This window comes from Mauremys reevesii, linkage group 24, assembly GCF_016161935.1.
Source record: "Mauremys reevesii isolate NIE-2019 linkage group 24, ASM1616193v1, whole genome shotgun sequence".
Taxonomy (NCBI): Eukaryota; Metazoa; Chordata; order Testudines; family Geoemydidae; genus Mauremys; species Mauremys reevesii.
In genome coordinates, this window is record NC_052646.1 from 20223041 (window position 1) to 20244345 (window position 21305).

General features: G+C 51.7%; 2 protein-coding genes across 2 annotated transcripts; one reads left to right on the plus strand and one right to left on the minus strand.

The window, feature by feature from the left end:
* Positions 1-1188: 1188 nt before the first annotated feature.
* On the minus strand, positions 1189-4891 carry LOC120390004 (phospholipase A2 inhibitor subunit gamma B-like). The gene is made up of 5 exons (XM_039512194.1): positions 4771-4891; positions 4155-4271; positions 2825-2977; positions 2316-2456; positions 1189-1451 (listed from the first exon to the last, which is right to left on the minus strand). Exons 1-5 carry the CDS (start codon positions 4817-4819, stop codon positions 1240-1242), a joined length of 672 nt encoding a protein of 223 aa, XP_039368128.1. The 5' UTR covers positions 4820-4891; the 3' UTR covers positions 1189-1239.
* A 6043-nt stretch (positions 4892-10934) lies between these two features.
* On the plus strand, positions 10935-21168 carry LOC120390107 (phospholipase A2 inhibitor subunit gamma B-like). Its single transcript, XM_039512419.1, has 6 exons — positions 10935-10952; positions 15915-16047; positions 16567-16683; positions 18127-18279; positions 18652-18792; positions 20889-21168. Exons 1-6 carry the CDS (start codon positions 10935-10937, stop codon positions 21101-21103), a joined length of 777 nt encoding a protein of 258 aa, XP_039368353.1. The 3' UTR covers positions 21104-21168.
* The last annotated feature ends 137 nt before the right edge of the window (positions 21169-21305 follow it).

Sequence of the window (21305 nt, forward strand, 5' to 3'; positions counted from 1 at the left end):
GCAGAGGAAGGGGGAGGCCGGGCACCTGGGTGTGATGGAGGGTGGGCTGCTGGACGCTGAGTGGTCTCCTGGTTTGGGAATTGGGGTGGGGGGAGCCCAGGGCTCTGGGTCCCCCCGAGATGGACTTTGCTGACAAGCTCTGTTCTACACCGTGATCCCAACAACTAATAACCCGTTTGTGTCACCCGCTGGCGGAGTCACTGCTGACGGCGACGTTGGGGGGCAGGGCACTAGGGGGGGCGGGGGGGCTTTCACAGGGGTACGATTCAGGCAGGCTCCCTGGGGAGCTCACGGTGTGAACAGGGGGCTGAACGCCCCGAAGTCAGAGACTGGCCCTGGTGAGGGTCTGGCCCAAGGCGGGTCACGGCAGGAGGGGCCTGTCTGAACTTCATTCCGAGCCGTTCCAGACCCCCCGGCCTGGTGCCCGGGACACGGCGCTGCCTAATTTCCCACTGGGGTCGTTCTAAGCCTGATCTGAGGGCGCGGAACTGCGCCCACAGGAGGCGAGATTAAAAAGATTAGGGCCGTTCAGCTTGGCAAAGAGACGACTCAGGGGGGATATGATGGAAGGCTAGAAAATCATGCCATGGGGTGGGGAAAGTGACCAGAGAACTGCTATTTCCCCTGTGCCACAGCACCAGAACCAGGGGTCACCCAATGAAGCCAACAGGCAGCAGGTTTCATACAAACAAGGGGCTGTGCTTTTCCCCACGGTGCACAATTAACCTGTGGAACTCCTTGCCAGGGGATGTGGGCATGGGCAAAAGTATAGCAGGGTCCAGAAAAGAACTAGATCATTTCCTGGAGGATGGGGCCATCAATGGCAATTAGCCAAGATGGTCAGGGACACAACCCCCTGCTCTGGGTGTCCCTAAACCTGTGACTGCCAGAAGCCGGGAGGAGAAGTTGGGGTGGGTCTCTCCTAAATTGCCATTTGCTGGGCACTGCCCCTGAAGTTCTGGTTGTGCCGCTGTCGGAGACAGGACACTGGACTAGCTGTGGCCGCTCTTCTGTTCTTAACAGGCTTCTTGACGGCACCACCCACGAGAATCACATTTTTCCCCATTTAAATAAATAAATCCAAAGAGTTTGGTCTCAGGTTCGTTTTATGCAGTGCAACAACATCAAGGGAGGTGAGTCCGTCCGGGAGCCGAGAACCCCTGCAGGGGGGGGAGAGCGGCTAACGCAGGCTGCAGGGTGGATTTCAGTGCCGTGTGGCTCGTTGCACTGGGTGGGGAATCAGGAGAGAAGCGTCAGCAGGAGGAGCCCAGCGAGGGCCGGGAGGAGCCCGGCTGCTCCTGGTGCCCCGCCCACCACAACGGAGGGCTGAGTGCATTTCTCTCTGGTTAGATTCAAATTGATCCTTGCGAAGGCCGACGAAGTCTCATTTAAGTGGTGGCACATGGACTCGGAAACGCAGCCCTTCATGACGATCGGTATTGGGCTGCGACCTGCGTGGGGAGGGGAAGGGGAAGCAGGTGGTTGTCAGGGGAGCAGCTCCATTCCTCAAGCTGGAGCAGGACACAACAGACTCCCCCTCCTCAGGGCCCATCCAAACTCCCCCCCCCACGCAGCCTCCATCTACTCATTTTCTCTGCCCCCCCCAGCCTGTCTGTCTCTGGATGGCCGCCCCCCTCCGACTCAGACTCACTGTGTGTCCTTGACCAAGTCACTTGCAGCCCCAGTCTAGAGCCCACCGACAACACCTGGCCTGTATTAGCCCCACGGCTCCTCTACAAAGCAGCAGCTCAGTTCTGGTTGGATCTCTAAAACGGGTGGTTTTGCAGTGAGCTAAGGCAACGTGATGGGACTGGACAAACTAGGGTCAGTTCCCAGCCCTGCCACAGCCTTCCTGTGTGACCTTGGGCAAGTCACAGCAGTGCTCTGTGCCTCAGTTTCCCCACCTCTTAAATGGGGAGAATGATCCCCACTCAGCCTACAGAGATTGCAGGCTCTTTGGGGCACAGACTATAGCTCCCTATGAGTTATTAGTGCCCAGCACAGAACGGGTCCCTTAGCTTCCTTGTGAGTCTGCGCAGTGCCCGGCATGACGGGTCTCCCAGGACTAAACCGGACCCTGCCACGAAGAGTCTAAACTACAGACAGGCAACACATGGGAGGAGAACCAGAGGCCCAGGGAGGGGAAGACACTGACCCAAGGTCTCACCAGAGGCCAGTGCTGGGAACAGAACCCAGGTGTCCTGATCTACAGCCGACACCTTTCCCTAACGGCCCCCACCCAGCGTCTCGCTTCTGCCCGACGGGGGGAACACAGCAAAGGAAAAATAATCCCACAATAAATGAAGAGACGTTACCAAACATTATAGCCCCAGTGGCGTCAATACATTGGGTCTCAGATCCAGCACACTCTAAGGTCCCTTCATGGCACTGCTCAGTGTCCAGAGCGAAGCAGCTCGGGCAGCGCCGGCCGTTGGGTGTGGTGTCAGCCGGGGGCACTGGGACGAAGCAGAGCAAACGCAGTCAGCTCGGGGGACGAGCCCCAGGAGGCGTCGGGGGAGGGAGAGCAGCTGGGGGCTGCACAGCTCAGCCCTGGGCACCCCCTGCAGGGGGAGCTGTAGCGCCGGGGACGCCGGGGTTAGCAGGGACGGGGGAGGGGTTTGCAGCAGGGAGCCCTGGATCCTGCCCCAGGTGGGGTCAGCCGGGTTCACACCTGGTGAGCTCCACCCACTAACCTCCACATACCCAGGGTCTCAGTGTTATTCAGGGCGGGAGAATCAGTCTCAGGAAGTTAACATGGGGCAGGTTCCAGGCATCGGGAGGTGCAGGGGGATCGAGGATGAGAGGCGGACATGGGGAGATTTACGTGTAACATGGACTGTTTTGCAGGCGTCTCCCACGCAGCAGGTGATGTTCGTCCTTGATGTCACTATGTTCCCAAAATTCACAGAGATGAGGCCGGCTTCACATTGACTCGACGGCACACAGGCCTTGAGAATCCTCTGGGACTCAATTCCCACTGCACAAGAGGAGAAGACAGATTTATTCCCCTTCCACTCACACCCCACTGATGCTCTTTTTACAATGACGCCCATGTGCAATTATCCTTCCTCTACCTACAGAGAAACGGAGGCACAGGGAGGGGAAGTAACTTACCCAAGGTCCCGCAGGGCTAGACAAAGTGATTCCAGCACCTAAATCCAGTGCTTAGATCCCCCAGCTCCCCACTCGGCTGCCGCCTAAGCCTGGGGGCCCAGGATCTCCGGCCCATAAAGTCCAGGCAGTCACAGGAAATCCGCAGTGTTTGCAATTTGGACAGTTCCGATGCTGTCCTGGTGACGTGCTGTGTCAGTAAAGGCAGACACCCGGAGCGTGGAAAGAAGAAGAGGTGGCAGGAAGAATACCACCAACGGGACACGGTTGCGACGAACTGTATGAACTGAAGAGAACAAGTCTTCTCTAAGAAAGCGTCAGTTATCAAAGTTTCCAGGAGGTGGTACATGCAGGGCTGCCGAAATCCTGATGCCGTGTGTCCTGCTCACCCCTTAGCCAGCCCAGGGCGGGATTCACAAACTGAATGTTCCCCTGCCAATATCACCTGTGGGACCTGATCCAGGGGACGCCCTGGGAACACGCCCACCAGATCCAGCTCTGCACAAAGCCCAGCCAGGGAGGAGGTTGGCGGGTGAGGGGGAGAGGGAGATTACCTCCCATATACCCAAGAGACCAGTCGATATTTACAAGTGCTCTGCTAGCAAAAATGTCTGAGCCACTTTCTTAGAGCAGACTTGTTCTCTTCAGTTCATACAGTTAGTCACAACCGCGTCACGGTGGTGGTGGTATTCCACCTAGCACCTCTTCTTCACATGGTACGGGTGTCTGCCTGTACTGACGGCACGTCCGACCGTCACCAGGACAGTGTTTGAACTCTCCAAGCTGCAAACACCGTGAATTCCCTCTGACTGACCGGGCCTTTTGTTTGAGACCCGCTGCTTGCAATGCTGAGGCTAAGCCCCATTGGGAGGTAGCCCCACAGCGACTGGCATAGAAACCCAGGAGTCCTGGCTCCCAGTCATTGCCTGTTGGAACCCAGCCACCCCACACCCGTCCCAGAGGAAGGCATAGAATAGAACCCAGGAGTCCTGGCTCCCCAGCCTCTTCCCTGACCCAGGTTGGTTAGGGCCCATCTCACCTACCCACTATGATTTCAGTAAGGAAGATGCCACAAGAGTCTTGCCCAGCGGTGCAGTTCTGCATGCTGCCCGTGCAGTTGCTTCCAAATCCAGTGCAAACCTCACACTGCAGACAGGTCCCTGGAGAAGGAGAGAGAACATGAGGGTCTAGATTCATCCCTTCCTTGCACCCTCACTTTCTCTTGAATTTAATTGTGGGTCTCACCCATTGACACCAGTGGAGTTACGGTCCTTTGACCCCAGCTGGGGATCGTGCAGAAATGCCTTTAATATTGTCTTGAGCTCACGTTAGTGAAATTCAGATCTGCTGCCTTTCAGACAAACTCGTGGGGAAAATCCCCTTTCAGGAATATCCTTGGTTTCTGGCCAGCTCTGAAACGTGCCCAGTCAGGACACAGTTCTTTAAAGAATAAATATTTCCTCCCATTTCCAGAATTGTTTCACTCCTTTCCATGGGGGCTTTCCTCCTTGGACATTGTCACTCAGACATCCCCAGCTCAGCCCCCGTTATTCTGTGGCTGCTTTTTGGTTACATTCACTAACGGTTTTACCTGACAGGCTGCTCTGAGGAGTTCAAGGAGTTAGGGAATCAGCCCCTGTAGGAACAGACCCCACTCACCCGTAGCCAGGAGAGCAGCGAGGATGCAGACAGCAAGAGAAGCCTCCATGGTGATGGGGAAGCAGTAGATCGGCGCTGGGGTCTCGGATGCAGCCAATTCTCTGGCCGGAGGATTGATCACAGAAGGGCTGAACTGAGATCAGAAGAAAGGTTGCACATGCATGATCCAGTCGACAGGGGCGCGGAACCACTGAGCCGTTTGGCACAGTTCTGAGGTAGCCCCACTTCTGACCCCTTGGTGGCTGGTATGTTTATGGCACCCACACAGATAAGTCAGAGAGAAACCTGAAATGCTCCTGCTGGAAGGTTGCAGCATAAGATGACTCTGTTTCTGGGCATCCAGAACAATCAGCCACAAGAACATAAATAAGAGAGAGAGAAAGCAGGCTGCTCCCTAAACAGTGGGAGACAAACCAGGCAGCTGCCCATGGCAGCGAGAGACAACTCAGCCCACTTTGTTCTAGGCTGGTTCTTTGCAGGCTGCATCTGGTCCCACGTCTCCCTGCAGAGCCCCCAAGACTGCCAGCAGGACCAGGAAGCCACTTTCTCTCCCCCTCACCCCTCTTAAAGTGAGAGCGTGCCATTGCAAACAGTCCTCAATACAAACATCCATTAACAGTCATATGGTGGAGGAGTGGGGCTGGGAGCCAGGACTCCTGGGTTCTAGCCTTAGCTCTGGAAGGGGAGTGGGGTCTAGTGGTTAGAGCAGGAGGGACAGGGAGCCAGGACTCCTGGGTTCTGCCTGCAGTTCCAGGAGGAGAGTAGGGTTTGGTGGGTTAAAGCAGGGTGACTGGGAGCCAGGACTCCCAGATTCTATCCTTGGCTGCAGAAGGGGAGTAGGGTCTTGTGGTTAGAGCACAAGCAGATGGAGGGGTATCACTTACCAAATGCTCCTTAGAGTAAAGTTTGCCTGGGTGAAGTCGGTGGCTAATTCTGCGAGTGGAAAAGCTGTGCCAGGCTCTCCCTGCTTCCTGTTACAGCGGGGCTGCCCCTGGCTCTCTGCCTCTTTATATAGAAGGGCTCAGGTACCTGCTGTGATGCAATATCGAAACTTTAACGGATCTGCACACTTCAGAGTCTGTACGTTCCTGGTCCCCTCGCCAGCCCTGCACATTGGGCGTCTGTGCACACTGACAAATTCTCCTCCCTTCCTGCCGGGAAATCGAATGAGGGGAATGAGTGAAAGCAACTCCCCTTGGAAGGCTTGGGGTGGCGACGAGGGGTAGCCAGTCACATGTCTTAGGGAAGGAACGGGGCAGCAGGACTCCTGGGTTCTGTTCCTGATGACATCTAGCTTAAGGGCAGGACTCCTGCGTCCTACTCCTGTCCTTGGGAGAAGCGGGATCCAGTGGTGAGAGAAGTGGGGACGGGAGCCAGGACGCCTGGGTTCTATAGAGTGGACAGTGGGGCACAGTGGCGTAGGGTTGGGTGGGCCTTGGAAATCTGGGTTTCATAAGGGTGTGGGTCTAGTGAGTTAATGCAGGAGGAAGGAGGCCTGCAGGTCAGGACTCCTGGGTCCCGTAGAGAAGTGTGGGGGGGTGTCAAGTAAGTTAAAACTGGTTGTCAGGACTCCTGGGTTCTCTCCACAACTCTGGGGAGGGAATGGGGGCTAGTGGGTTAGTGGAGGGGGCTAGGAGCAAGGATACTGGGGTCCTGTTCTCAGCCGGGAGCAGGATTTTGTGGGTTTGACTCTCAATCTTTCCAGACAACTGTTCCCCTTTCAGGGCTCTGATTTGTCTTGCGTACCCCCAAGTTCCCCCTCACTTAAAAATGACTCGTTCCCAAAATCAGACATAACAATCCCAAAGCGCCACAGCCGCACTATTACTGACACATTGCTGCCTTTCTCGTTGTTACCACAGCATTATAAAATACATCGATTGGGATGTAAATAAAATATTGCACTTGCATTTCAGCGGACAGTCTAGAGAGCAGTGTAAACACGTCATTGTATGAAATGTTAGTTTGTACTGACTTCACTGGGGCTTTTTATGTGGCCTGTTGTAAAACTAGCCAAATGTCTAGATGAGTTGATGCACCCCCTGGAAGACCTCTGGGAACCCCAGGGGTACACAGATCTTTGGTTGAGAATCACTGGATTAGAGAAAAGGCAGCAATTTTTCAGTCAGAGGGTGCTGTGACTTTTTTTTTTTTTAATTTCTCCTTGTATAAGCAAATCGTTTTTGGGGGGTACGCAAACCAAATCAGAGTCCGAAAAGTGGTACAGTCTTCTGGAAAGGTTGAGAGCCACTGGGTTAGATCGGGGCTTCGACCCAGGGCTCCTGGCTTCTCTTCCCAACCCCAGCAATCGCTCCGTGACCTAGGGAAAGTCACAGGACCCGTCTCGACTTTTCACTGTAAACATTACAACAATATTGCCAACCTCCACCGGATCTCGTAATAACCTTTGCAACGTTCTTGGTACCTTGCAGTGCTGGGCATGGGGAGGGCTAAAGCTCTAGGGTGTTTTTGGTTCTTTTCCCTCCTTTGTTCCATTGACACTCACATTCAGCCCCGTTTAAACGCAGAGCGGAACAGAGGGAGCTGGGCATGAAGAAGAACCACGGTCCTGCAATGCAGGGATTCTACCAGGCCGGCAGAAGCATTCCAGGGGTTCCCATCACCTTCCTAATGAGCTTGACAACAGCTCTGGGTTTAAGCTAGTTGTGATTTGTAATGGTTTTGGCCAAAAACAGAACAATTTTTGGCCAGAAATGTCAAAAAACAAATCGACTTTAAGGCAAAAAAAGTCAAAAGCTGAAAATCGTTTAAGTTCACAAGTGAAGCATTTTCAGCGACAATGTCCTGGAAACTGAACAACTGTCAGCTGGAAACAAAACAAGTTTGGCCAAAAGTCACCCAATCTTTGGCCACAAACGGACAAAATCTTTGGATTCAAACTTAGTTGTGATGGGAAATTTCCTCGCAGCTCCTCATGGAAATGCCCCTCACTGAAATGTGTTGGGTGGGTTCTTGGTCAGCCCTCTCCCGGTACGAAAAGAAAGGGGAAGGGTGGAAGAGAAATCAGGATATTGAGACTGCCATCCCCAGGGCCAATGGGGAGAGGGCAGTGCTCCAGGTCAGCTTGATTGACAGGGCCTTGAGGCAATCAGGACCCTGGGGGCCTGTCCTCTGTGTGAGCTGGGGCTGGTTGAGCCAGGGCAGAGCAGAGCTAAGGGGAGAGCAGCAGCCTGAGCTGGGAGCTGGCGCTGGAGCAGGCCGGAGCTGGGTGGCTGAGAGTCTGGGCGCCCATTAGCCCCCCTGCCAGCCCCCAGCAGCGCTCGCAGCCCCGGCACCGGAGGGCACTCAAAGCCCTTCCTGTGGGGAAATAGCTCCTCGCTCCCCCGCTGGTGGGACGGGAGCCAGGGGAGGGCAGGGCCTGGCCAGCCTTGGCCCAGAGAAGGGACCTGGCCAGTGCTGAGCTCCAGGAGTCTCCCCCACAAAGCCGGGCGGTTTTATTTCCAGTGTCACCCTCGGTGCTGCCCTGAGACCTTTCAGTCGCTCCTGACGGAAACCTGAGGACGTTATTGTCTGTACCTCGGCGTCTCCATCAGCACATACAAATGTTTGCTTTCTTCTGTTAGTCTATGGACCCGGGGACTTTTTCACAGTTCCTGGAGGGCTCTTAATCGTACCAGGTTGTTACAGCCTGGGAACAGGTCTCTTTCCTAACTTCCTTAATATCTGAGTGTGCTCTAGATATGACATTGCTTAGCGGCCAAATGTTCTTGATAACATTTAACACGACTAGTGTCAGATTGTATTTTCATTATGGCACGTTGAGAATCATTCAGTTGGGTCACTGTAGATACAGACTCAGGATTCCTCTAGTACATTATAAAACTGAACAGTTTCCAGAGGTTAAAACCAGCTTTTAGATCAGTCCTTTGTAAATACAAGTTCAGCTTATAAATTGGTTTTTATGTTTTGAATCTTTACACCTGGAGTTCCTTGAACTCGAGGGTGTTTCTTTTGTGCTGGAGAACTATCAAATGCATCGTATAAATAGATTACAATATTTAAGACTTTATTTCTAGTTACTGAGTAACTTAATAAGAAAAGAAAACACATCACCATTGGAAAAAGGTGATAATATTGTAATCTACTGGAAATACACCATCAGATGTTGTAGAGATGATGGGAAACCGATGATGGGAAACCGTTGTTGGCCAATCTATTGCAATATTTTCTTTCCAATGATCACTTTTAAAGCTTTTGGTTTTTCCTTTTTTTTAAACTAGTGCCAAAATGACCCTCTCTAATGTATTAGTTATTCCATGTTTTAGAATAATATTTTTTGGAAAACTGAACTGCTTTACTTCATAACTTTTTCATGAGAAATGAGATACACAAATTAAAAGTGTGTATATTTGCTTGCTTATAATTTTCCAAAAGGCAATATAAATGAAAATAAACAAGTGTGTGGGTGTCTGAGAGTGATTGGTGGCACAGGGTAAGGACATTGATATTGAGCAAATATTCTACATGAATTTTATTTGCCGGTTAAAGTTATTAGTTCTTGTATTAAGACTCCAAAAGTGATAAAAGTAAGTAAATGCAAAGTAATGCACATTGGAAAAACATAATCCCAGCTACACATACAAAATGATGGGGTCTAAATTAGCTGTTACCACTCCAGAAAGTTCTTGGAGTCACTGTCGATAGTTCTCTGAAAACATCCATTCAATGGGCGGCGGCAGACAAAAAAGGGAACAGAATGTTGGAAATCATCAAGAATGGTATAGATAATAAGACAGAAAATATCATATTGCCTCTATATAAATCAATAGTATGCCCACACGTCGAATACTGTGTGCAGATCTGGTCAGCCAATCTGAAAAAAAGATATATTGGAATTGGAAAATGTACAGACAAGAGCAACAGAAATGATTAAGGGGATGGAACAGCTTCTGTATGAGGAGAGATTAAAAAGACTGGGATTCTTCAGCTTGGAAAAGATACAAGTAAGTGGGAATATGATAGAGGTCTATAAAATGTTGAAGGGTGAGGAGACAGTGAATAAGGAAGTGTTATTTACTCCTTCACATTACATGAGAACTAGGGGTCACCCAGTGAAATTACTAGGCAGCAGGTTTAAAACAAACAAAAGGAAGTATTTTTCCACACAATGCACGGTTAACCTGTGGAACTTCTTGCCAGATGATGTTGTGAAGGCCAAGAGTTAACAGGGTTAAAAAAAGAAGTAGATAAATTCATGGAGGATAGATCCAAAGATGGAGTACATAGCTCTGTTTGCCAGAAGTTGGGAATGGGCGAAAGGGGTTGGATCACTTGATGATTCCCTGTTCGGTTCATTCCCCCTGGGGCACCTGGCGTTATCCTCCGACAGTAGGCAGGATAGTGGGCTAGACGGACCATTGGTCTGACCCAATCTGGCCGTTTTTATGCTTTTACCTCAAGGCTTGGGGTTGGGAATATCCTGCTGTGTTAACTCCTGATTGTTCTAAATTTAGATATAAATGTAAAATGAGGGTTTAACTGGGGTTTGTATATAGATCTAGATATTTCTTTCTTTCTCCTGTCTGCTAATTCTAAATTATTACCTGCCAAAAAAATGTAGCGTTTTCAGGTGCCTGAGTAGCTCCCGGAATCATGGTTAAAGTTGCTCCTCCCACCCCCCCCAATCTGAAATGGTACCGCTGGGATGGGCCCAGGACGCCTCAGCCTGCTCTGATCATTCACGCTGAAGTTCAGCAACCTGGGTTTGTAGTTCTTCAATTCCAGCCCTGGCAGGGCCCGTGGCCAGACCTGGACAGTGCTAGCAGAACCCAGCCAGTAAGGCAACGGGGTGGATCCTCTTTGTGACACCAATTATGTAAGCGGAAGCGGGAGATGGTCCCGCTATTGTGGGGAACTTTCTTGGCTTCTGCAGCATCCCAGGTGGTATCGGATGGGGGCAGGATCTGAGTCCTCGGTCCAACTCCCTACGCCAGAGGCCGGCTGCCCCCGAGGGCTCCCCTTCCTCCCTCCTGCGCAGCAGAGTCCTTGTGACCCCAACATGGCTGGGCTCAGGATCCCTGGGGGGCTGACCCTCCTGTCTCATGGTGGTCACTTAGGCCAGGGGTTAGGGTGTCCCCTCCCCCAGATGTTCTCTCCACACCGGACGTGTCCCTGAGCCCTGCATTACGTGCAAACCCAACACAATGTATTCAACAGGAACTGTAAGGAAAATAAGGAAAAAAATTGCAGGTTAAAGGAACAAGGACCCCGCCCTGTGGGCCCGGGGACACCACAGCCAGCCGTCTCTGGGACGTAAGGGGAGTTCACAGTCTGGTCCTCGCATGTCCCAGGCCCCAGCCGTGCTGCGGTGACACCGCTCGTCGGCCCCTGCTCTGGCGGTGCCCACATGCCCTCAGGCGCTAGGGGGCAGGACCCTTCTCCCCAGCGTCGGCCTCCCCGTCAGGGTTAATGTCTTTCTCCAAGGCCAACGTGTCTCTGCACTAGGTCCTCTGGTGTAGCTCAGTCCTGGCTCCCCGGCAGCCCGGCTGGTCTCCAGTACTCCAGCTCCCAGCTCCGGCCTGCTCCAGCACCAGCTCCCAGCTCAGGCTGCTGATCTCCCCTTAGCTCTGCCCTGCCCTGGCTCAGCCAGCCCCAGCTCACACAGAGGACAGGCCCCCAGGGTCCTGATTGCCTCAATGCCCTGTCAATCAAGCTGACCTGGAGCACTGCCCTCTCCCCATTGGCTCTGGGGACTGTCAGTCTTAAGAGCCCGATTTCTCTTCCGCCCTTCCCCTTTCTTTTCGTACCAGCAGAGGGCTGACCAAGAACCCACCCAACACATTTCAGTGAGGGGCATTTCCATGAGGAGCTGCGAGGAAATTTCCCATCACAACTAAGTTTGAATCCAAAGATTTTGTCCGTTTGTGACCAAAGATTGGGTGACTTTTGGCCAAATTTGTTTTGTTTCCAGGACATTGTCGCTGAAAATGCTTCACTTGTGGATTTATACAGAGACATGATGATATTTTCTGTCCTGTTATCTTTCCCATTCTGAAGGTTCCCAACATTCTGGTCACTGTTTTGATGCCACTGCACATTGAGTGGATGTTTTCAGAGAACTATCCACAGTGACTCCAAGATCTCTTTCTAGAGTGGTAACAACTAATTTAGACCCCATCATTTTGTCTGTATAACTGGGATAATGTTTTCCAATAGGCATTACTTTGCATTTCCTGTCCTTTATCAGTTTTGGAGCCTTAATACAAGAACTAATAACTTTAACGGGTAAATAAAATTCATGCAGAATATTTGCACCATGTCACACCAATCACCTTCAGACACCCACAAACTTTTTTATTTTAGTTTATATTGCCTTTTGGAGAACTATAAGCAAGCAAATATACACACTTTTAATTTGTGTTTCTCATTGCTCATGAAAAAGTTATGAAGTAAAGCAGTTCAGTTTTCCCACAAATATTCTTCTAAAACATGGAATAACTAATAAATTAGAGAAGGTCATTTTGGCATTAGTTTAAAAAAAAGGAAAAACCAAAAGCTTTAAAAGTGATCATTGGAAAGAAAATATTTCTATAGATTGGCCAACAACAGTTTCCCATCATCTCTACAACATCTGACGGTGTATTTCCAGTAGATTACAATGTTATCACCTTTTTCCAATGGTGATGTGTTTTCTTTCCTTATTAAGTTACTCAGTAACTAGAAATAAAGTCTTAAATATTGTAATCTATTTATACGATGCATTTGATAATTCTCCAGCACAAATGAAACACTCTCGAGTTCAAGGAACTCCGGGTGTAAAGATTCCAAACATAAAAACCAATTTATAAATTGAACTTGTATTTACAAAGGACTGATCTAAAAGCTGGTTTTAACCTCTGGAAACTGTTCAGTTTTATAATGTACTAGAGGAATCCTGAGTCTGTATCTACAGTTACCCAACTGAATGATTCTCAACGTGCCATAATGAAAATACAATCTGACACTAGACGTGTTAAATATTATCAAGAACATTTCCCTCTAAGCAATGTCATATCTAGAGCACACTCAGATATTAAGGAAGTTAGGAAAGAGACCTGTTCCCAGGCTGTAACAACCTGGTACGATTAAGAGCCCTCCAGGAACTGTGAAAAAGTCCCCGGGTCCATAGACTAATTTCAGAAAGCAAACATTTGTATGTGCTGATGGAGACGCCGAAGTACAGACAATAACGTCCTCAGGTTTCCGTCAGGAGCGACTGAAAGGTCTCAGGGCAGCACCAAGGGTGCCACTGGAAATAAAACTGCCCGGCTTTGTGGGGGAGACTCCTGGAGCTCAGCACTGGCCAGGTCCCTTCTCTGGGCCAAGGCTGGCCAGGCCCTGCCCTCCCCTGGCTCCCATCCAACCAGCGGGGGAGCGAGGAGCTATTTCCCCACAGGAAAGGCTTTGAGTGCCCTCCGGTGCCGGGGCGGCAAGCGCTGCTGGGGGCTGGCGGGGGGGCTAATGGGCGCCCAGACTCTCAGCCACCCAGCTCCGGCCTGCTCCAGTTCCAGCTCCCAACTCGGGCTGCTGCTCTCCCCTTAGCTCTGCCCTGCCCTGGCTCAGCCAGCCCCAGCTCACACAGAGGACAGGCCCCCGGGGTCCTGATTGCCTCAATGCCCTGTCAATCAAGCTGACCTGGAGCACTGCCCTCTCCCCATTGGCCCTGGGGACTGTCAGTCTCAAGATCTCGATTTCTCTTCCGCCCTTCCCCTTTCTTTTCGTACCGGCAGAGGGCTGACCAAGAACCCACCCAACACATTTCAGTGAGGGGCATTTCCATGAGGAGCTGCGAGGAAATTTCCCATCACAACTAAGTTTGAATCCAAAGATTTTGTCCGTTTGTGGCCAAAGATTGGGTGACTTTGGGCCAAACTTGTTTTGTTTCCAGCTGACAGTTGTTCAGTTTCCAGGACATTGTCACTGAAAATGCTTCACTTGTGAACTTAAACGATTTTCAGCTTTTGACTTTTTTTGCCTTAAAATCGATTTGTTTTTGACATTTCTGGCCAAAAATTGTTCTGTTTTTGGCCAAAACCATTACAAATCACAACTAGCTTAAACCCAGAGCTGTTGTCAAGCTCATTAGGAAGGTGATGGGAACCCCTGGAATGCTTCTGCCGGCCTGGTAGAATCCCTGCATTGCAGGATCCTGGTTCCTCTTCATGCCCAGCTCCCTCTGTTCCGCTCTGCGTTTAAACGGGGCTGAACGTGAGTGTCAATGGAACAAAGGAGGGAAAAGAACCAAAAACACCCTAGAGCTTTAGCCCTCCCCATGCCCAGCACTGCAAGGTACCAAGAACGTTGCAAAGGTTATTACGAGATCCGGTGGAGGTTGGCAATATTGTTGTAATGTTTACAGTGAAAAGGCGAGACGGGTCCTGTGACTTTCCCAAGGTCACGGTGTGATTGCTGGGGCTGGGAAGAGAAGCCAGGAGCCCTGGGTCGAAGCCTCGATCTAACCCAGTGGCTCTCAACCTTTCCAGAAGACTGTACCACTTTTCGGACTCTGATCTGTCTTGCGTACCCCCAAGTTTGCCCTCACTTAAAAAACGACTTGCTTGTACAAGGAGAAATAAAAAAAACCAAAAGTCACAGCACCCTCTGACTGAAAAATTGCTGCCTTTTCTCTAATCCAGTGATTCTCAACCAAAGATCTGTGTACCCCTGGGGTACACAAAGGTCTTCCAGGGGGTACATCAACTCATCTAGACATTTGGCTAGATGTACAACAGGCCACATAAAAAGCCCCAGTGAAGTCAGTACAAACTAACATTTCATACAATGACGTGTTTACACTGCTCTCTAGACTGTCCGCTGAAATGCAAGTGCAATATTTTATTTACATCCCAATCAATTTATTTTATAATGATGTGATAACAACGAGAAAGGCAGCAATGTGTCAGTAACAGTGCGGCTGTGGCGCTTTGGGATTGTTATGTCTGATTTTGGGAGCGAGTCGTTTTTAAGTGAGGGGGAACTTGGGGGTACACAAGACAAATCAGAGTCCTGAAAGGGGAACAGTTGTCTGGAAAGATTGAGTGTCAAACCCACAAAATCCTGCTCCCGCATCAGGAACAGAACCCAGGAGTCCTGCTGCCCCGTTCCTTCCCTCAGACACGTGACTGGCTACCCCTGGTCGCCACCCCAAGCCCTCCAAGGGGAGTTGCTTTCACTCATTCCCCTCATTCGATTTCCCGGCAGGAAGGGAGGAGAATTTGTCAGTGTGCACAGACGCTCAACGTGCAGGGCTGGCGAGGGGAACAGGAACGTACAGACTCTAAAGTGTGCAGATCCGTTCAAGTTTCTATATTGCATCACAGCAGGTACCTGAGCCCTTCTATAAAAAGAGGCAGAGAGCCAGGAGCAGCCCCGGTGTAACAGGAAGCAGGGAGAGCCTGGCACAGCTTTTCCACTCGCAGAATTAGCCACCGACTTCACCCAGGCAAACTTTACTCTAAGGAGCATTTGGTAAGTGATATCCCTCCATCTGCTTGTGCTCTAACCATAAGACCCTACTCCCCTTCCAGAGCTAAGGCTAGAACCAAGGAGTCCTGGCTCCCTGTTCCTCCTGCTCTAACCACTAGACCCCACTGCCCTTCAAGAGCTAAGGCTAGAACCCAGGAGTCCTGGCTCCCAGCCCCACTCCTCCACCATATGACTGTTAATGGATGTTTTGTATTAAGGACTGTTTGCAATGGCACGCTCTCACTTTAAGAGGGGTGAGGGGGAGAGAAAGTGGCTTCCTGGTCCTGCTGGCAGTCTTGGGAGCTCTGCAGGGAGACATGGGACGAGATGCAGCCTGAAAAGAACCAGCCTAGAACAAAGTGGGCTGAGTTGTCTCTCGCTGCCATGGGCAGCTGCCTGGTTTCTCTCCCATGGTTTAGGGAGCAGCCTGCTTTCTCTCTCTCTTATTTATGTTCTTGTGGCTGATTGTTCTGGATGCCCAGAAACAGAGTCATCTTATGCTGCAACCTTCCAGCAGGAGCATTTCAGGTTTCTCTCTGACTTATCTGTGTGGGTGCCATAAACATACCAGCCACCAAGGGGTCAGAAGTGGGGCTACCTCAGAACTGTGCCAAATGGCTCAGTGGTTCCGCACCGCTGTCGATTGGATCATGCATGTGCAACCTTTCTTCTGATCTCAGTTCAGCCCCTCTGTGATCAATCCTCCGGCCAGAGAACTGGCTGCATCCAAGACCCCAGCGCCGATCTACTGCTTCCCCATCACCATGGAGGCTTCTCTTGCAATCTGCATCCTCGCTGCTCTCCTGGCTACGGGTGAGGGGGGTCTGTTCCTACAGGGGCTGATTTCCTAACTCCTCGAACTCCTCAGAGCAGCCTGTCAGGTAAAACTGTTAGTGAATGTAACCAAAAAGCAGCCACAGAATAACGGGGGCTGAGCTGGGGATGTCTGAGTGACAACGTCCGAGGAGGAAAGTCCCCGTGGAAAGGAGTGAAACAATTCTGGAAATGGGAGGAAATATTTATTCTTTAAATCACTAGAACTGTGTCCTGACTGGGCAGGATTCAGAGCTGGCCAGAAACCAGGGACATTCCTGAAAGGGGATGTGCACCAAGGATTTGTCTGAAAGGAAACAGATCTGATTCTCAGGCACATGAGCTCAAGGTGATATGAAAGGCATTTCTACATCATGATCCCCAGTTGGGGTCAATGGGCTGTGGCTCCACTGGTGTCAGTGGGGCCAGATCTGCAGCTGGGTTCAGTTAAATTCAGGGGAAAGTGAGGGTGCAAGGAAGGGACGAATCTAGACCCTCATGTTCTCTCTCCTTTTCCAGGGACCTGTCTGCAGTGTGAGGTTTGCTCTGGACCAGGAAAAAACTGCACGGGCACCATGCAGACCTGCGCCGCTGGGCAAGACTCTTGTGCCTTCGTTTTTACCGATGTCTCACAGGGTAGGTGAGATGGACCCTAACCGACATGGGTCAGGGAACAGGCTGGGGAGCCAGGACTCCTGGGTTCTATTCTACGCCTTCCTCTGGGACGGGTTTGGAGTGGCTGGGTTCCACCAGGAAACAGCTGGGAGCCAGGACTCCTGGGTTCTGTGCTGCACCCTGTGGGCTAGTATGCAAAAGGCATCTCAGTATTGCAACAGTGGGTCTCAAATAAAAGGCCCTGCAACTTTTAACTTTTTTTAAGGGGGAGAGGAGGGAGAGCCAGATCCTCCCTCCCACGGACAGAGCCAGCCGCCCCACGGCGCTCTAAGGAAACACCACTGAGCCCTAGTGCTGCTCCGGGGGGCAGGGCAGGTGCTGGGAGCTTGGGGAAGGGGCTCTGGGACCCCAAAAGTTGCAGTGGCTGCAATTGAAGCCTCTGGTGGCCACATGTGTCCACTGCAGCTGTGCTTGGGAATCAGTCCAGGTGACTCGCCAGCCTGTGGGCCGGGGCCCACTCAGGAAGGGAGCCGCAGAAGCCAGCACAGCCAGCAGGGGCCGCCTAAGCCAGCCAATAGGAAAGGCCGAGGAGAGGGGTGTGGCCTAAGTTTGGCTTCACGGAGGCGCCCAGCTCTGGTTGGGATCCACAGCTGGGAACCCCTCACTGGTAGTCGGGCATCTGAACTGGGTCAGCCCTTCCTTGCAGAAGACGGCATTGAAAGAGGGGCTGCCAGGAGACCCCAGCATCTGGGTGCTCAGCTAGGCCCTGGGGGAGCCAAGTTCAAATCTCCACTTAGACAAAATCAGGCTGGGGACTTCAGCGCAGATCTCTCCCCTCCTATGGCCGTGCCTGGCCCCCTGGCCTCTGGGTGGGTCTCTCAGTCTCTCCTGTTGAAAAAGCCGCACACTGTATGAAATAGTAAATCGTTCCCTGGAACCCGATTCCCCCATGTCCACGGGGAGCGTCCAACCCACTGGGCTCCTGGGTATCCGGGGGGAGCAACCCAGCATCTCCTCCCCTGGCTGGGCTTTGTGCAGAGCCGGATCTGGTGTGCGTGCGCCGAAGGCATCCCCTGGCTCCGGCCCTGCAGGTGAGATCGTCAGGGGAACAACTAGTTTGTGAATCCCGCCGTGGCTAAGGGGTGATGCCCAGTGTCGGGATCTCAGCAGCCTGGCACCTACCCCCGGTGGGAACTTTGGCATCAAAAGGACTTTCTGGGCAGGAGATTCGGGCCTGCAGGGTTCGGTGGCAGCTGAGTGGGGAGCTGGAGGATGTAAGTGCTGGGTTTAGGTGCTGAAATCTCTTTGTCTGGCCCTGTAGGACTGTGGGTGAATCATGTCTCTCTGTGCCTCAGTTTCCCCATGGGTAGAGGAAGGCTAATGGCACAGGGCTTTGTTGTGAAGAGGGCATTGATGGGGTGGGAGTGGAAGGGGAACAAATCTCAGCCTTCTCCTCTTGTGCAGCGGGAGTGACGGGACAGAGCTTTCTCAAGGGCTGTGTGCCATCCAGCGAATGTAAAGTCGGCCCCATCTCTATGAATTTTGGGCAGGGAATGATGACAAGGACGAGCATCGTCTGCTGCGTGGGAGACGCCTGCAGAACAACCACAGTTACAGGTACCTTTCCCCAGCTCCGCCTCTCCTGCCCCATCCTTCTGCACCTCCTGCTGCCCGAAACCTGACCCATATTAACTTATTGAGCCTGGTCCTCCGCGCCCCATGGAGTAACGCTGAGCCCCAGAATGGGTGGAGTTTAGTGGGTGGGGCTCTAGGCTCCCACCATGTGTGAACCCGGCTGGCCCCACCCAGGGCAGGGTCCAGGGGTCCCTGCTGCAAACCCCTCCCCTGCACCCAGTGTCCCCGGAGCTACAGCTCCCCCTGCAGGGGGCACCCAGGGCTGAGCTGTGCAGCCCACAGCTGCTCTCCCTGCCCCGACGCCTCCTGGGGCTGGTCCCCCGAGCTGACTGCGTTTGCTCCGCTTCTTCCCAGTGCCCCCGGCTGACACCAAACCCAATGGCCGGAGCTGCCGTGGCTGCTACGCGTTGAACGCTGGTCAATGCAATGAACAAACCATAGAGTGTACTGGACCTGAGACACAGTGTATTGATATTGCTGGGACCATAACGATGGGTAACTTCAGTTCATTTATTCAGGGGTTCTTTTTCTTTGGGCAGAAGCGAGACGCTGGGTGGGGGCCGTTGGGTAAAGGTATCGGCTGCAGATCAGGACACCTGGGCTCTGTTCCCGGCACTGGCCTCCACTGTGAACTTGGTGTGACGGGTTGGATCACAGAAACTCCCTGGGGAGCTGCCAACTGATGTGCCAAGACTACTTCTGCTCCTGCTTTCCCTGCCAGCCTGGGAATCCAGCGCCCTGTCCTGCTGAGCCAGACACGCCCGTCTGCCCCAACACAGACCCAGGGTCTGAACCACGTGCCTCAAAGCTGCAGGCTTTACTGAAGGCAGCTCACAGAACTGTGCTTGTCTTTAACACTCAGATGCCCAACTCCCAGTGGGGTCTAAACCCAAATAAATCCATTTTACCCCTGTATAAAGCTTATACAGGGTAAATCATAAACTGTTCACCCTCTATAACACCAATAGAGAGATAATACCCCCCAGGTATTAATCCATACTCTGGGTTAATTAATAAAAAGTGATTTTATTAAATACAAAAAGTCAGATTTAAGTGGTTCCAGGTGATGACAGACAGAACAAAGTGAATTACCAAGCAAAATAAAATAGAACACTCAAGTCTGTATCTAATACAGTAAGAAAACTGAATACAGATAAAATCTCACCCTCAGAGGAGTTCCAGTGAGCTTCCTTTTCCAGACGAGTCCCCTTCTAGTCTGGGTCCAGCAATCACTCACCCCCCTGTAGTTCCTGTCCTTTGTTCCAGTTTCTTTCGGGTATCCTTGGGTTTGGAGAGGCTCTCTCTTTAGCCAGCTGAAGACAAAATGGAGGGGGTCTCCCAGGGGTTTAAATAGACTTTCTCTTGTGGGTGGAGACCCCCTCCCTCCCCCTGTGTAGAATCCAGCTCCAAGATGGAGTTTTGGAGTCACCTGGGCAAGTCACATGTCCATGTATGACTGAGTTTCTTACCAGCCAAGCCACATTCCTGGGAAAGCTCAGCTGTGAATTGGTGTCTTCAAGTTCATTGTTGGCTTAAGTGGTTCTTGATTGGGCACTTAATTTTCCCACTCTTTTTTTCAAAAAGCTGCCCAAATGCTCTACGAGGCTGGTTAAAACCAAGCCAGTACACAGCCAATATTCATAACTTCAAACACAAAAATGACACGTGCATACAAATAGGAGGAATAGATTCAGTAGATCATAACCTTTGCAGAGATATGTTACATGGCCTATGTAGCATAAAGCATATTCCAATTATGTCGTATTTACTTTCATAAGCATATTTCCATAAAGCTTTATGGGGTGGGCCAGTGTCTTCCCCTCCCTGTGCCTTTGGTTCCCCTCCGTCCATTGCCTGTCAATAGTTAAGTCTATAAACTCCTTATTGTAGGGCCTGGCTTAGTCCTGGGAACCCCTGTTGTGCCCAGCCCTGGACAGACCCCTGACCAAGATTGGGGTCTCCTCTTGTGCTGGGTGCCACAAAGACCTTTGACTGAGATCGGGGTCCCCTCTTCTGCCAGATGCTGAAGGACTCCTAGTGAGATACAGTCCCTGTCCCCAAAGAGCCTGCAATCTAAGCAGGCAAATGAAGGATCTTTCTCCCCATTTTAAAGGTGGGGAAACCGAGGCACGGAGCAGTACCAAGACTTGCCCAGTGTGACACAGGAAGGCTGTGGCAGAGCTGGGATCTGAACCTAGTTTTGCGAAGTCCCCTCATGGTGCCTTAATTCACTACAAAGCTGCCCTGTTTAGAGATCCCACTACTGCCACCAGAAAAGAGCTGCTGCTTTGCAGATGAGCTGTGGGGTTAATACAGGCCTCATCCAATGTAGGTGTTGTCAGTGGGCTCTGGATCCGGGCTGCAAGTGACTGGTTTACAGACACACAGCGAGACTCTGTCCGAGCGGAGGAGAAGTGGGAGGCTATCCTGGGCCAGACAGGCTGGTGGGAGCAGACAGATGGAGAGGTGAAGGCTGTGGGGGTCAGGGGAGGTTGGTGGGGCCCTGAGGAGGGGGAGGCCATTGTGTCCTAGTCCAGCTGGAGGAGTGGAGCTGCCCCTTTGACAATCACCTGTTTCTCCCAAACACGCAGGTGGAAGTCAAATGCAGACGGTCATGAAGGGCTGCGCTTCGGAGTTCATCTGCACCAATATAAAAGTGGGTTCAGGGACCTTCGCAGGCAACAGTGCAGATCTAACCACGGCCAAATGCACAGTGGCCTCCGGCGCGGTGGGCGTGGCTCCGGGACTGGTCGAGATCCTCCTCCCGGCCCTCGCTGGGCTCCTGCTGCTGAAACTTCTCTCCTGATTCCCACCCGATGCAAGAGCGACACGGCACTGAAATCCACCCTGCAGCCTGCGTTAGCTGCTCTCCCCCCGGAAGGGGTTTTCGGCTCCAGGATGGACTCATATCCCCTTGATGTTGCTGCACTGAATAAAACACTGGAGACGAAATGCTCTGGAATTTCATTTATTTATTTATTTAAAATGGGAAAAATTCAATTATCGTG

What these genes read in the sequence shown, in the direction of transcription:
- LOC120390004 (XM_039512194.1), bottom strand. Translation starts at nt 4,819, where the DNA reads ATGGAGGCTTCTCTTGCTGTCTGCATCCTCGCTGCTCTCCTGGCTACG. An exon ending in CAAAACAGTCCATGTTACAC is followed by an intron (nt 2,457 to 2,824) that starts GTAAATCTCCCC and finishes GCTTCGTCCCAG; the next exon opens with TGCCCCCGGCTGACACCACA. An exon ending in CACTGGGGCTATAATGTTTG is followed by an intron (nt 1,452 to 2,315) that starts GTAACGTCTCTT and finishes CTCCCCACGCAG; the next exon opens with GTCGCAGCCCAATACCGATC.
- LOC120390107 (XM_039512419.1), top strand. An exon ending in CGCTGCTCTCCTGGCTACGG is followed by an intron (nt 16,048 to 16,566) that starts GTGAGGGGGGTC and finishes CTCCTTTTCCAG; the next exon opens with GGACCTGTCTGCAGTGTGAG. An exon ending in TGCTGGGACCATAACGATGG is followed by an intron (nt 18,793 to 20,888) that starts GTAACTTCAGTT and finishes CCAAACACGCAG; the next exon opens with GTGGAAGTCAAATGCAGACG.